General features: G+C 31.8%; 1 protein-coding gene across 3 annotated transcripts in view; it reads right to left on the bottom strand.

Annotated features, from left to right (window-relative positions):
* The window catches only part of LOC111420788 (sodium- and chloride-dependent GABA transporter 1-like), a 53,988-nt gene that overhangs the window by 30,121 nt on the left and 6,726 nt on the right, over positions 1-17,141 (bottom strand). Inside the window, exon 1 of one of the 3 annotated variants that reach the window (XM_023053828.2) lies at positions 1,829-1,919. The exons of the other annotated variants lie outside the window; for them this stretch is intronic. Coding sequence (XP_022909596.1) covers positions 1,829-1,847 — 19 coding nt within the window. The 5' untranslated portion in view covers positions 1,848-1,919. Of the gene's footprint in view, positions 1-1,828; positions 1,920-17,141 lie in introns of those variants that run through there. 3 annotated transcript variants of the gene reach the window in all.

Genomic DNA, 17,141 nt, shown 5'->3' with positions numbered 1-17,141 from the left:
ATTTTACAACCAGTTAAAGTACATTGAAACTGTCTTTCATTTTTGACCATAATAAAAAAGAGGCTACAAAACGAGTAATAGGGGTAACTATATTGTGCTATTAGAGGAGAATGAGGAGGACTTGCATCAGTTTAACACATCAGTGAAGAGATTTAACATAATGATATTAGCAGAAAAAAACCAAATCAGTAAAAATTGTAAAGGCACCAATTAAGTTCAGATTAAAAATCGACAATTAAATTTTAGAACAATTGATAATCATTAAATATCTAAGAAATAAATTAGCAGACAAAATAAAGAGCAAACAAGAAAGGACAGCAGAATAGCAAGATGTATAAATAATACTATTTGGAAGTACATAAGAACAGATATAAAATATGGTATATACAAATGTGCGATACACTTATGACTTATGTACATTGCCGAGACCAGATTAAATGCAAGCAAAACTCGGAAATGTTTGGAAACGAGTAAAATGAAAACATTAAGAAAAATAGCGAGGGATAGAGAAGCAAGTGAAAACATAATACGAATACATGAGGTAGTTTTAGTAAATAAAATATTTTGTTAAGGTGGGGTTATAAATAGAAAACAGAAGCGCAACGATCAAATAAACAGAATGTCTGGACAATGAAAAGTTAAAGGTTCCTATAGATAAATCACCGACTGGAAGAAGGAGTATTGGACGCCCAAGAAAAACAGGCAATACTGCCAAATTTTTCACCTTGTTTTTCATCTCCAGAATAATATCATTTAGAGAAATTCCATAAAAGTTTAAAAGTCTTTTAAAACTTAAAAAAGATCACGTTTGGTCTTTTACTCATTAGATTAGTTTAGAATAATTTTGTTTCCACATCTTTTAAGTATTTCGAACATTTTTTTACCGATTTTTTACGAATGATTCAAGCGTTATTTGAATTTATAGCTTGGCAGCACTGCTTGTAATCAGCAAATTTATTGGACAACCTCTCTTGTTGGACTGTAACCAAACTTTTTGATTGATGTTGGCGCCGATATTACTACTTCGTTCTTATCAGAACTTTAAACAACTTCCGATATTTCCGGACATCGTCTTAATTTTTTTTACACTATATTTTCAATCAATAACGACGTATTGTACAACTTTACATAAATATTGTTTCATATAGGTATATAAAGTTACTAAAACTCTTACTTTTACGAAACCATTTAATTTTAATCGAGCTTGATTTTAATCCTGTATAAACACCCAAAAAATTATAATTATTATTTTTTTGTACACAAACCAAAAGTTAGTTAAGTACTTGAGTTTGTTCATTTTGGTTTTAATTATAAATCTTGAAATAAAGCTGCTTTATAAACAAGTCGATGAAAGCCTGACAAACTGTTGCTCAAACACATTAAAGGTCTAATGGAAACACATTTTCAAGTTATTAAACTTGACAAGTCGCTTAATTAAAACGGTTTTCATGAAAGTTCTAATTATCGGTGGTTTTCGTTTGATAAGTTGTTTAACGATGCTAAAAAGTTGTTTGTTTTTTTTTACATATGATTTTCTCCTACACTCTTCCAATTAAAATCGGGAATCTAATTAAAAAGTTCGCACTCGAAAATAAAAGCAACCACAGAAAAAATAGAATTTTTAAAGGTTTTTGTTTAGTTTTTTAACTAAGCGTTTAATTAGTTAGGTTAGTATCAACGATTTGTTAGTGAATATTAATTTAAATTTCAATTCTAACGTATCTATTAGGTTTATTAGCAATGATCGATTGGCAATTTGGTTGACAGATTAATAGTAATGATGCTTGTCAGCTATACGTGACGATGATGGATACATGTTTCTACGCACCATATAGAACGTCCGCCATAATCTTGTCATAAATTAATTATTGTTTAAAAGCACAACCTTGCATGTACCACTTACAACTCAAACTAAACACTATATTAAGACGACGAGATAAAAAACACTGTGTCGTGACTATTTTCATCCGTTTTGGCAATCGATAGTCGGCATATTGCACGTGGTGCCTTTTCACTATAGCTTACTTACTCTTATGGGTTATAATTTTAGCAAGTTAATGATTTCGCAACGTATCAACCAAACACGTGAGAGTATTCAACGATATTTTTGTTTATTGTATCATCCGGATTAATACCAAAAACAAATTTGAAAAACAATTTTCACCACCTGTTGGGATATTGTAAATTTGAAACAGAAAGGTGACATTAATATAAATTTTCGAGGGAACAAAAAGGGTGTCTAGTCAAAGCCTAACACGCTTGGGCAGTATATCACTTTTGGGGAGGAACATTAAACCCATTCATAATTAAATTTTGTATCAGGCAGATGGGGGTTAATGTATTCAAGGGACACAGTGCACCGAGGAAGAATGGAAACTACGATCTAAACGGTGGCCAGGAGGGAGAAGAGAGATCGTAAAGCAGCTCGTAAAGCAGCCACTGGAATTATGAGTTTAGCCGGAAAATTTTGGAGGAATTTTCCCAATTATTCCGACAGATCCTTTATCCATATTTACACAATTAGATTTACATTCACTAATTAAAAGTGTTGTAAAAAGCGTTGTGGCTTGGGAAAAACATTTTTTTGAGAAATTTAAGTCGTCATATAATATACAGGTACAGTACATTATAGAAGGATGGGAAAGTGTAGTCCACTTAGAAATCAGCGACATTATTTGAAGCTCAAGTTGTACATATTAATTAAAAACAGAAGAAATGATAAAATGAGTTTTAATTGCATTCTGCAAAAGAAGAAATGGCACTTAAAAACTAAATTTCGTTATTTATTGACGCGTTATAAGAGACACAGTCTGCAATCTCAAAATTGATTGAAAATCATTGAAAGATTGACTAAATCAAACGGCAAGGGGCAAACAGCAGGTTATGTTCGGAATGGCAGAAGTGGGGTACACACGAGTAACCGGGAAATTTTAAATTATAAATCTCAGGAGCCCTCAACCAATGTTCACTCAAGCATAACACCTCAAAATTATTGCTCATTAAGTAAGATTCGAATTCGTTAATTTTTTTTACGAGACCCTGCATATTATAATGTAAAAGTCTAAACGTGTGTCACCCCCCCGAAGTTAGATTAAGACAATTGTCAAGAACTCGCAGATTTACAATTTACAGTTATTAGATTATCATGATTTATAGCAATGATGCTGTCCAACATTCCCTTTATATGTTCAGATGCTTATCAGATTATCACCTGTGGCATGATAATCCTTTTAGTTCACTTAGCCTGTTGTGTAAGACTTATTCTAACAGTTGATGATATTGAGGGATTTCATATTTTCTTCCACCTAGTCCATATATCTAGTTCACCCTCTTCTCTGATCACCGCCTGTTTAGTAATTCTCTTCTTGTTTTATTCGACCTTCATTCTCCCCATATGACATATCCAATGCAAACGGCTGATTTTTATAAGTTTAACGATGTCTGGATCTCCGTACGCAGTATATAATTCAAAGTGTCGCAATTGGCCATGTTCCATCACACCACCAAGTATGTGCTTTCGCCGTTTTTTGGACATTAAGTTTCGAATCCATACAATAGAACCGGTCATATTAACATATTTTTGCATCTCTGGTCAAAGTGATAGATCTTAATTGGGTCATCAGACCGAAGTAACTTTTATTTCCTGGAAGAACTTTTTTTAATCATACAATGTATACAATCATGTATACAAATTGCTCTACAATTTCGATATTATGTTCTCCTATCGCCAAACATTGTACGGTTTTGTTGATAATTGTGACTCTCGTGTTGATGCTCGCATCCCATATGACTTTCTCGAGTACCATGTTAAAGATTATGCATACTGCAGATAGTGCTGGCTCAATCCTTTACTTATTCTGAATCTTGGTGTTGTTCCATTTTGTATTCTTAATGCACCTTCCACCCTCTATGTTTGTTCTATTAGCAGAATTACACTGAAGGTATATTAAACTCCTACATGGCCATCATTAAAAACTTCCAGAAGATGCTGTCATAGGGACTATCAAAATCTATAAACAAAATTACGGGTTTCGATGTTAAATTCTCTTGCTTTTTCAAGAATTTAACGTATTACAAATAATTGACCTCTGCCTGCAGAACCCACATTGGTAGTCATGATTTTTTTCTTTATAGAGCTTTAGGGTCAGTTCAACAGTTGCAAAATAAATTCGGGATAAGTATTTCTCGGTATAACTTGAAAAGTCAATCCTCGTCAGTTTAAAAGTCGATATATCGAGAACCATCCGATGAAAAAAATTGCGCCGAAGGTTTGTTGTAATCACTGATCATTTCTACGTAAATAAGAGAGTGGAGATACTGGTTGTACAACGTTAAGAAGTAAGTTTAATTATTGCGAAATCAACCAAAAAAGGGAAGGAATTAAAAATCTTCTTTAATTGAACAACAGCTAAACAAAAATGACTTGCATTTAGAGGTATGAACGTAAGAAATACATTGATGGTAAAACAAACTTGAAGTCGGGGGACCGCTTTAGTTGAACACCATGTATCAACGGGTCACAGGTTTGACTTCGATCAGACCAAAGTTCTATGTAGGGAAATCTTATACAATAGGCAATAGGAGACTTTTCATGTTTCACATTTCTTCCTTCCCCAACACAGTCAATTTTCGAACTGACACCCAGGGTCTCAGCGACATATACTGTCGTCTCATTGAATTAACTAACAAACCCTTTGTTGATTCGCTCATATCCCTCCAAGGACTTAATATGCTTCTAATCTTGACTCTTTGGTTTCCTTTTCATTTGATGTATTTTAAACCAACGTCTTATTTTTTGCGTCGGTCTTCAGCCGTTGTTATTTTAACCATTTTTTCAAATTTATGACTTTAAGGTTATAAAAGTTAATTGTAAGATGCGTTTTGTAAGTCTCTGGTTCCGTGGCTTTCCTCCTCTTCCTGTTCTCCTCCATCTTAATTCCTTGTGGTAGTGTTTCCATGTTTGAATTTGAATTTTAGAACGTCATCTTTCTTTCGTTGTCTGTCTTTAACCTTAGTGACTTTTAACGTCCTAATATTTTCTCCACAGAAACAGTTGTCGTCCTATATTCGATTGTTTCGCGTCAATTATTGACAGTTGATTCGTTTGTCTTTTCACGTTTTGGTAATTGTTAAGACTAGTGTCATAAAGATGTACGACAAGTTGCAAGTATTGCATGACAAGCAACTCGTGTGTGTACTAGCTGTAAAAGATCTGTAGAGTTAATAGTTAATAAAGATATATTTATAATTGTGCGACTCATTATTATAACATGGCGCAGTCAAGAAAGAACTAATTTCCAGTTAGAAGATAGGAAATATATAAAAAAGTAAAAAATAACCGAACAAAAGTAAAAAGTACAAAGTGAGGTTAGGAAATATGGAAAGTGTGGGAAGACTACCCGACTCGAAGAAATTTGAAAACTTCAAAAGCTTTCTCCAAAAGCTGGAAATGTATTTAATAGCATCCGAAAGAGACATGAAACAATGAAGGATGATACTTTAAAGGAAGTGATCAGAAGTTATTACCATGGTTGGAATAAAACTTATAATGGAGAAATGAAAGTATATTTTCAAATACAAAGTGACATAGACGTGCATAATGGACAGGTTTTTGTGGGAGATAGAGTGGTCGTACCTAAATCATTAAGACAGGAAATGTTAAAAATTTTACATGAAGGACATTTTGGTATAAACAGAACGACTGCGAGAGCTCGTCAAGTCTTATTTTGGCCTGGTATGGCTAGTGACATTAAACAAATGATCGAACGTTGCGCAGTTTGTGAGAAATATAGATACGCAAACATGCGAGAATCTCTTATACCACACGAAATCCCAAACTTGCCTTTTCAAAAGATTGGATCTGACATACTTCAGTATGGTAATAAGTCATTTTTAGTTATGGTTGATTATCTGACAAAGTGGTTAGAAATTATACCTCTCAAGTCAAAATAGAGCTCCAAGATCGAATGGTTTGGCAGAACGCGTTGTTCAGACAGCTAAAAACATACTTCGTAAACCTAAAGATCTAGATGCTGCGTTGATGGAATATCGAAATATAGCAATTACAGGGTTAATGAGATCTCCTGCATAACTTTTGTTTTCTCGAAAGATTAAAACGAAGTTACCCATAGTAGAAAAAATAAATGAGGAAATCAAGAGCTTTAGAAATGATTTAAGCAAGAAAGAAGAAATAATGAAAAAATACTATGGACAAACCCATTAAAAGACTTAAATGTGGGAGAAAGGATAGTTTATAGAAAGAACAAGGAGTGGCAGCCAGCCGTAGTTATAGGTAAACATGAAAGTCCAACATCATACTTAATAAACACAGGACTGAATGTACTAAGAAGAAATAGTCAAGTCTTGAGAAAATCAGTAACTGACAGACAACTACCTACAAATATAGAAGAGAGTACAATTCCTCTTGCTGTTCCAAAGGACATTGATTCTAATCATGATAATAATAAGTTAGGTGAGAAGGTAGAAAATGCTATTGTACCTTTAATTACAAATAATGAACAACCAATTGTTAATCTAAAAACTAAGCCGTCCCGAATAATGCGAAAGCCGACTAAATTTAACGATTATGTGATGTATTAACTTGATAGGGGAGGTGTCATAAAGATGTACGACAAGTTGCATAAGTATTGCAACTGCTTTTAAACTTTTACATTGTTAAGACACTTTTTTAAGACTAGCTTTTTGGTCTGAACAGATACTACTGATATTCATTTGTTTCCAAGTTATTAGCGCTGTCTTTTGTTTTTCTTATGGTGGCCATATTGGATTTTTGATCAGTTAAATAGTCCCTAAAAAGAGCTTTTCAATAATGTATAACATGCCTAATAAATCTTTATTTATACCAGAAGTATGGACAAAAATTAATTTTACGATAGCACGAAATTAGTAGGTTATGGAATTAAACAACGCATCGGTCTAAAACTCAGATAAACTCTGTATCTATTGACAGGTAAAAGTTGAATTAGTCAGAGTGTAATAACTTTCTCTACTAGTTATTGATAAGTACCTAATAACCGTTAAGCATTCAAATTAGTAAGTACTGATAATGGTATATAAATTTACAAATGAAGAAAAGGTTGATATGTTGGAACTGTATTTCAAAGCAAATAGAAACCGAAAAGATCACAACCACATAGCACAATTTTCAACAGAATTATCAGAAATCTAGTGAACTTTGGAAGCTTCTAACAGAAACGAGGGAACTACAAAGTTAACAATGCTGATAGACGTGATAACAATATTTTACGAAATGTTAGAAACAATCCAAGTGCCTCAGTTCGTCAAATGGCTCAAGAAACTGGGACTCCGAAATCCACTATTCATAATACGTTGAAAAAAAGAAATACTAGCCGCACAAGCCAACAATAGCGCAAGGTTTAAGCGATAATGACCAAACCTGAAGATTAGAATTTGTTGATGGTATCTACAAAAATGTGAAAACGATGATGATTTTCCTAGGAAAGTACAGTTTGGACAGATGAAATACGGTTTACCAAATGTGGAGTGTTCAATAGGCACAATAATCATTATTAGTCTACTGAAAATCCACATTGGGTAAACTAAAAGATGATTTCAAACACGATTTGGATTTGTTGTGTTTTTGAGTATTTGTTTTTTTGTTTCATTTTAGATAATCATTTAATAGGTCCATTTATCTTTGATTATAATTTAAATGGCGACAGATACTTAAGACTACTAACAAACGAAATTATGCTTGCCATCAGACAAGTTATTAACCCAGAAAGCATTCAAAATATCTGGTTTCAGCAAGATGGCTGCCCTGCCCATAATGCTCGTGATGTACAATTTTTTTAAGAGAAAACTTTAACGAAAGAGTGATTTCAATCATGGACCAGTACAATGGCCTGCGAAATCACCTGATCTTACACCTCTTGATGTTTATCTGTGGGGCGCCACTAAAAACGAAATGTTTAATTTTGAACCGCCAGAGTTCAAAGACTGCTGCGACCACGTGTTGTAAATCTGATAAAACGAGGTGCTACAAGTGTCTGGGACAGAACGGTGGTCATATCGAACAATTTGTTTAAGTGAATTTGTTTGTGTTTAATTTCTGGTTAGCGTAAAATTATTTTTTGTTCAAATCTCTGGTTTAAATAGATGTATTGGGCATGTTACACATTATTGAAAACTTTTTTTAGGGACTATTTAACTATTCAAAAATCCAATATGGCCGCAATAAAATCAAAAAACAGCATTAATAACTTGGAAACAAATGAATATCAATAGTATCTTCAGACCAAAATGCTAGTCTTAAAAAAGTGTCTTAACAATGTAAAAGTTTAAAAGCTGTTTCATTACGCGTTATCGACTTATGTGGAGGGAGTTGAGAGATAGGGACCGACATGTGCAAAGACAGGAAAGAAGGACACAAATAAAAGAGGGAAGGTATAACGAAAGGTACAGGGACATAATTACGGAGAGGCTGCCTAGATACTTGTTATTGGAAGGAGATGAGGAAGGGAAGAAGTTGGTGGCTAGGTTCGGTTGTGGAAACGAGGAGAGAGCTAACAGATACTGGATGGCCGAAGAGGAGAGGTGGTGTAGGCTGTGCAGGGAGGAATGGGCAACATTGGAACATATGTTGAATGGGTGCAGTGAGTTGAGGGAGGAGGAGATGGACAGAGGGCAGATCTGAGGAGAGGGGGGAGAGGGGAAACGATGGATGAGAATGATTGTGGGGGTGATTAAACAAAGGGATGGATGAGGGGATGATTGGGCCGAGGAGCCGAGGTGTGGAAATGGAGGAAGAGGGTAGAGGGTGAAAATATTATTTTAGTAATGGAAAGAATTGTAAACAGATTGTTGTATACAATAAACTCTCAATTAAATAAATTTCTCTCATATATAAATATGAAGTTTGTTAAATTCTCAATGTAAAATAATACAGCTTAAAATTAACGGAAATTTCCTCGAATAAACGTATATAAATTGACTAGGACAATTGCACAGAAGTCAAAATTAAAAATTAAAACAAACACGAGGTAAACAAGATCAAAGGAAATTATAACCGTATAATTATAAGGTATACGTATATACGTTTATTCGAGGAAATTTTCGGTAATTTTAAGCTGTATTATTTTACATTGAGAATTTAACAAACTCCACTATAACATTAAGTTAGAATATTTATACAGGGTGAGTCAGAAAGAATGGGAAATCCGAATACCGGAGACACTAGACACCAAAATATGACGATTTAACCTAACATGTCTTATACAAATGTCGGTGGTTTTTAATACACAGGGTGTTGAAAGTTAAATTTTTATTTCGAAATTTCTTGATTATTTTGAAGGTTTTTGTACTATTAACATAAAATTTCATAGTTAGATGTTTTCGAGCATGAGAAATACGAATTTGATATTTGTTTTGTGATCACTCGTAGAGGGCGCTAAATACACACTGTACATTTGAGATATCAAGTCATGACTATTTTGTCAGTTGAGGTATGGTGAATTAGAACCAGAAATCTGAAGGAGTTTTCAATTCTGCACAAAAAAGGTACTCTTGCTTACATTGTCTAAGTCTACTGGTTTCCAAGTTATCTGCTTTTAATTGTTTCAAAGTAATTTTAAGGTTAACATTTAAAATCAATAACACACAGTAACTATAGCAATTAGTAACGATAATAATCAATAACAATTAATTAATAACAATAGAATATTGTGACCATTTTCAAAAATCCAGTGGACTTAAATCTGGATTTCTCACTATTAAAAAACTCATTATGTCGTGGCATTTTCAAATTGGTAATAACTTTATTGTTGGTAAAAATGATTATTGCACACGGAAATTAGTGTTGGAAACAATGTTGACAATTAACAGGCAATTGTCGAAAAATAACCCAACTTTACTTATGTTAAAAAATAAATATTTTAGAAGAAAAAATACATTTAAACATTTAAAAGTAAATAATTCGAAAACCAATAGACTTAGGCAATTTCAATAATAGCACCTTTTTTATGTAAAATTGAATGCTCTTTGTGATTTGCAGCTCTTATTGGTCGTAGCTGTCGAGCCAAAAAACTTATGATTTGATTTATCAAACGAGCAGCGTGTATCTAGCGCCCTCTACAAGCAATGACAAAACAAGTTTCAAATTCGTATTTCTCATGCTCGAAAACATAAAACTACCAAATTTTATGTTAATAGTACAAAAACCTTCAAAATTATCAAGAAATTTCAAAATAAGAATTTAACTTTCAACACCCTATGCCTCGAAAACCACTGACATTTGTATAAGAGATGTTACGTTAAATCATCATATTTTGATGTCTAGTATCTCCGGTATTCGGATTTCCCATTCTTTCTGACTCACCCTGTATATGAGAGAAATTTATTTAAACATAGATTTTTGAAATGAGTTTGATGATATGCAACCTTCACTTATAAACCTGGTTAGACGTCGTGCCTGATATGAAGATTCTATTGTAAATCGAAACATATATGTAGTACAGATCCTGAAGAACAAATATAATTTCATCTTTACATTTGGATTCTTTTATTAGTAAGACTCATGTTATTCGTTTAATTAAAGACCAGTTTAAAAGTACAAAAACTATACTTCTTTTTTCCTTAGAACATTATGTTTCCACCTCGCATATATCAATTCGTTAAAACTTTGCCCTTCAATTGGCAAATCTTGAATCTGTTTTATGTAGCTCATTTCGGTCTTTCCGAGTCTGTCACTTAAAAATATAATGGCTGGTGTTTTTGATGGTCCACAAATTTGGCAGCTTGTTAAAGATAAATATTTCATCGGATCAATGTCAGAAATTCAAAAGAATGCTTGGTTGGCATACAAAAACATTCTTAAAGACTTTCTTGGAAATACAGGAGCTCTTGTAGAGCCTCAAATGGTTGGTAGCTACAGGAGCATCAAATTGCTAACTTCCCGATAAATCCTGATGCAGTTAGTGAGGAGGAGAGTGAACAAGGCGAACTTTGGTTAGAAGACTGCATACTACTATCGGAAGACTAGAAATTGCTTGCAGAAAACTGCACTATACTATTGTTTAAAAACTATATTCTATTCACAGAGGATCAGATGCAGGTAATATACTAGGTACTGTAGATAGTGTGGATACATACAAAATAGCTAAAGAGATCTCAAAATTAATGTATATAGTATGAAAATATCAAGCTTTGATTCAAGCTCGATGTCTTCAAAGTTTGATTTTCCTACAAGTAATGTTTTTTCAAAATATATTTTCTATACAATTTGTTTGAGGTTAAATTAGGTTCTAGTTACAGTTACATACAAAGATGATAAAGAACCATGAATTTTTTGATGTACTTTTACAGTAATCGTATACATACATATAAACAAATTGAGAAAAGTAATGCTGACATTTTAAGCGGCATATTTATTCATTTCTTATGTTCATATTAATATGTAATAAAAGATAAGATCGATAACTCGGAATGAAATAAAGAGTTTTAAAAAATTCCTATAATTCTATTCTAACAGTTCACATGTACATTTTCTTACATACTATCAATCTTCATTAGTTATTAAAGTTAACGACTTTTTAAATTTTTATTCCTCCAAAGCAACTATTGTAATGGTCCACTTTCCGCTTTATCGTTATTTTACTACCATTGATTCAAATTTTTTTCTTATTTCCGTAAATTTATCAGGATGTCAATCATGGACCCACTGTAAACGATTGGTTAATACCCAATGTGATCTGCGGAACGGAGAAAATACGATGGGCTATTAATAGTGTCTCGACAATTTTGCTGTCGTTGCATTAGAGACGTCTGTATCTCATAGAGAAAGATAGAACCTATTCAACATGCAAATTTAACAAACATAAACGTCGCGTCATGGGGATGAAAATCGAAAATCATCTACAATGATTGAGAGACACATTGACAATTCTATTATAGCCACTAACATAGCAAATCATATTTCTCCATTAACTGTATTTAAGGAAGACGTTCTTATATGCTCGGATGCAAACTTAATTTTCAGCAGTTGTCACAAACGAAATTGAACAACAAATGATTTGAAATGAAATTGATACTAAACCTTATAAAAGTCGCTATTAAATCATCCGAGAAGTTATCAAAAGCGACCTATAGTACTCCAGGGTAGTTATCATGTGGCCTGCGGAACATCAAATTTAATCATATTATTTTTGATTTATAGATTTGACAATTTCTTCTTTAATATTTTTTTCCTAGAAAGTTTAATAATATTATTTTATAGTTTTTATATCATATCATAAACTAGAATCTTTGAGCTTCAATTTAACATACATATCATATCTTGACTCTTAAAAATGAAAATCTGAAGAATTTACTCTTGAAAATTTCATTTTCTTTGATTTATGTATTTGACAATTTCTTTTTTAATATTTTTTTCCTAGGAATTCCAATAATATTATCTTATAATTTTTATATCATATTATAAACTAAAATCTTTAAGCTACAATTTAATATACATATCAAAATTCTTAAAAATACAGTTGATATGATTTTTTTTAAATTTCGTGTTACCTTTGATTTATAAATTCATAAAATTTCTTTAATAATTTTTCATGGAAATTTCAATAATATTATTTTATAGTTTTTATATCATATCATAAACTAGAATCTTTAATATACAGGGTGAATTATTAGTATACCGGCGGACGATAGTTGCTAAACCGTTTGAGAAAGAAAAAAATGTTTTATACAAAAATTGTTTGACTTACCACTTTTTATTACGTACAATTATTTTCACTTATACAGGCTGTTCCATTTAAGCGTAACGGAGAGTATGTAGATTTTCTTAAATGGAACAGCCTATACATTTTATCATATTATGAATAACATTAAATTTGTTTATACAACCCGATATGTTACTAACTCATAGCGTTCTTAGTTCCTGAGATATTCAATTGTTTTTTCAAAATGTGACCATTGCAGGATCATCAAAAACTACATTTTTTCCAGTGTTGCCTTGAAACTATGTCAAATAATAGTCAAAGCCACTAGATAAATGATAAACCAAAGATATTAGATAGCGTATTCCTAAAGCTTAGTTACTTTTGATGTTTTTCTAATGGCTTTTTCATAAGTATTTTTTTAATTAAACATTCTGTATATTGTGTGCTGGTTGAATTGCCCAGCATTGATTAATATCTTATAATCTAACATAATTTTGCTCCGATACACCAAATTTTAATGCGACTTGGTACTTTATGAGATTTAAAAAGATGTAAGTAATTAAATATGCAATTGTTCTGCCATATAATTTACGACTTTAAAGAAAATAAGATATGCGCATTAATGCTTGTAGAAGAGAAAATGGGCGGAATTTTGAACAACTTCTAAGTATTAATTAAATTAATACCTACTTGTTGAGCAACGTTTAGTAATTGTTTATAGTTTGTTGCTGTGTTTCATTCAAATAATTTTGTAATTAAAAAAGGGATTTATTGTTCTGCCATTTAATTATATTTCTTGTACTTTTAGCACGTTTTGATTATTTATTTACTAAAGTTTTTTTTTAATATAATATTACTGATTTACAAATAACAGACAAACAAAAGAGAAAAAACAAAAAAAAGTGACAAAAAAAGAAAAGAATATATTGTGTATTTACATTCTATCACTTTTTTAAGTACATTAATGACATTTTATTACACATTTTTCTTTAAATTCTAAATATCAGGAAAACTATTAAAGTTAGACATATGACATACTTATCATTAATTAAAGGGAACTTGATGAGCAATTCAACTAGCATACAACATACAGGGTGTTCCATTTAAAAAACTTAAGAAAAACCCATTTGAAAAACATCAAAAGTAACTGAGCTTTTTAAACAACCTGTATATTGTATCTAATATCTTTGAACACTGTCATCTACCTAGTGGCTTTCACTATTGTCTGACGTAGTTTTAAGGCAAAATCGGAAAAAATGTCGTTTTTACATGATTTTTAAAAGATCCTGTAATGGGCACATTTTGGAAGAACAATTGAATATCTCAGGAACTATGAACGCTGTGAAATAGTAACATATACGGTTGTATAAACAGATTTAGTTGTATACAAAAAATGAGACATCGAAATATACTCCCTGTATGTCTGGTTTGAATTTAAATTTATACAAATATGCGAATAGAGGTTTATAGTAAATACTTTGTAGTTGGTCATTTAGTATATCATAATTACTATAGAAGTTATATTTATTAATTTCCATCAATTCTAATAAATCCATTCCATATCCCTTATCACAATTATGTATTATTTTCTTAATTTAAAAAATTCATTTTAAACTTTCGATTTTTTGCAATTAAATAACGAAAGTTGGTAATACAAATTTTGACCATCTATATAAGATTTAGCGATACAACTAATTTCGTTCCATTTGTAAACATTTGAAGCGTAATTAGACAAATTTTCAACATTGTTGCTTATACAGTGGCTAAATAAACGATTTTTAAAGAACGCATGGATAACTGCTGAAAGAAAATGAAAATTAAAATAACTGGAAAACGAAAAGTTCTAGGTATCAACAATCCTTATCAAACTCTACCTATTTTTCTATAAAGAATTTGAATATGTAATAAAAACCACAACGTTGACGAATTACTTACAGTAGAATAAAAGTGAAATGTATTTATAATTTACTATAAACAATTATTGAATTTTAACCACTTAAAGTAAACAATTGCTAAACTTGAAATCTTTGTGATTTTGAGTCTACTGAGTTGGTACAGTTGGGTTAACCGCTCGTGGATAACGTAGTGTTTGTTCATTGCAAATAATTTTTAATACATACTATATACCCTTAATTGTTATACCAAGAAGTGAGATTAAAAGAGAAAATACGGACCAAAACAATTCTTAACGGAAACCAATACCGCCATCTGTAGAGAAATAGTTGAAGCCAATATCACAGAAAAGAAACAAAAAGACAGGTAGCTCTAGCAGAGAAAGATCCATTAAACGAGGGGTGCTCAAATAGTCGATCACGAGAGTTTTATAAGTCGATCGCGAAAACATTCGTACGCTCGATATTGTTCGTAAGCGATAGAAATTGGGTTACCATATTAGACAACTCTGTAACGGAACTTTAGAATATAATATGAGAGTTAAAGAGAGATGGATGAGGGTGCCGATGGGGGCAAGGTGGCGAAGGTGTGGAAAGGGGGGAGGAGGGTAGAGAATCTGGAGGTGTATATATATACCGGGTGTCCCTCAGAAGTGGCTCACCCCCATATTTTTTTTTATTATTAGTGATATAAGAAAACCATTTAGAATGCATTATTAGGCCGTTAAAACGGATTATTACGACATGAAATTATTCTCTTTGTACTTCCGGTTATACCTAATTTCGCTATTTTTTTAAATCTATAATTTTTTTCTTGAGTTGGATAAACAGCTTAATTTCACATAACTTTTACTTGAAAAAATTTTCACGGTCGCTTATAATTTTTGAAAAAAATATTTTCGTTATTTTTTAACGTTTTAGTACCTTCGAAAAATGTATTACAACTTTTGACGCATAGTTAGTAGCTAGGTTAATAGTATAAATTACGCTATGTTCCTCTTGATTTACTGTTTCTCAAGCAGTGATCACTGCTATGCTTTAGTAAGTGGTTCTTTTTTAATAATGGTGTAAATTAACAGTTGTATTAAATTAGTTTTAAAAGAAAAACGCGAATAAACAATTAAATTTAATTCAATTATAAGTTCAAAAAAACTAATTTTCTAAATTTTCAAAATACTCCTCGCCTCGATTTTGACATAATTGTATCTTGCGTATTGTCGATCTAACAACTCGACATTATTCCTGAGGAGATATTTGGGTAGTACAATTTGTAACTCGATTTATTTTCTAATGCCTCACGAGACTTTACAGGTGTATTACACACCTCATTTTTGATTTTGCCCCATAAAAGAATCTAAAGGTGTGAGGTCAGGTGACCTAAAAGATTTTAACCAAAATAAAGTAAACAATCCAAATTATAATGTACAGGGTGTCCAAATATCGATGGGTTTGCAGGGTATCTCAGTTATTATGAAAGATAGAAATGTTGCGGCTTTCGCGAACCTGAGCTACTTTTTTGTGAAACTTACAATGGCGCAAACCAAATTTTCATAGCCCTCTTTGTTTTTGATATACAGTGTTTGCAATTTACGATTTTCAGACACCTTCTGTATCTCGGCTATCAGGAAACTTAGTAAAAAAGTAAAAACGGGTTCTAATAGATTTTTTGACGTAGTTTTTGAGTTATAAACACAACTCAAGTACTGAATACTCAACTACTAAAATACTTAACTCTTTATAACTCTTTATTGTAAATGGTTCTCTAAGATTGTAAATATTAAAAACAATAAAACGCTTATTACTTGTTAAGTAAGTTTTTTTTTTTGAATGGATACATATATTTTTTTCATCACTATCCTATTCTGCATGACAAAATAAATAACTTTTATTCGAAACAGCCATAACAGGTGGCAGTTGTTTTAGTACCCATATCTGCCAAAATTTCCCTTATCAACAATTTCATTAGATAAGTATGATACATAATTTATCATGGAAACCTATGCGATTGGTGAAAAAATATAAGTGACATTCGTTTATGGAGAATTAGCCAGAAATATCAATGTTTCTATTCCTACTTAGTTATGCTTGACTATGCTATTTTCCATTATAAAATAAACAACTTTTATTTCAAACATTTTTTTTCCGTATATTCATGTTCAAAAACGTCAAATAATGACAACAAAACAAATGGTTTACAAGTGTTCAAACTCCGTTTGCTTCAATGCACACACATAAACGATAAATAAAAGATGCTTGTGGTTGTTGTAACATTTCTGGACTTAATTGTCTGCACACGTCACGTATTCTTTGCTTCATGTTTTCCGGCGTTGTTGGCACTTCTTGGTATATTCTGTTTTTAATGTAACTCCACAGAAAAATATCAAGGGATGTTAGGTCGGGAGACCTAGCAGGCCAATTAATCGGACCACTCCTACCTATCCACTTATTTTGATAATGCCTATTTAGCACTTGTCTAGCATCACTTGAATAATGAGCAGGATATCCATCATGATGAAACCACATAGATCGTCTACGTTCTAAATTTAAATCTTCT

Source organism: Onthophagus taurus, chromosome 2 (genome assembly GCF_036711975.1).
Source record: "Onthophagus taurus isolate NC chromosome 2, IU_Otau_3.0, whole genome shotgun sequence".
NCBI classification, from domain to species: domain Eukaryota; kingdom Metazoa; phylum Arthropoda; class Insecta; order Coleoptera; family Scarabaeidae; genus Onthophagus; species Onthophagus taurus.
The sequence above is the reverse complement of the archived record's forward strand: the minus strand, read 5'-3'. Positions and strand labels throughout refer to the sequence as shown.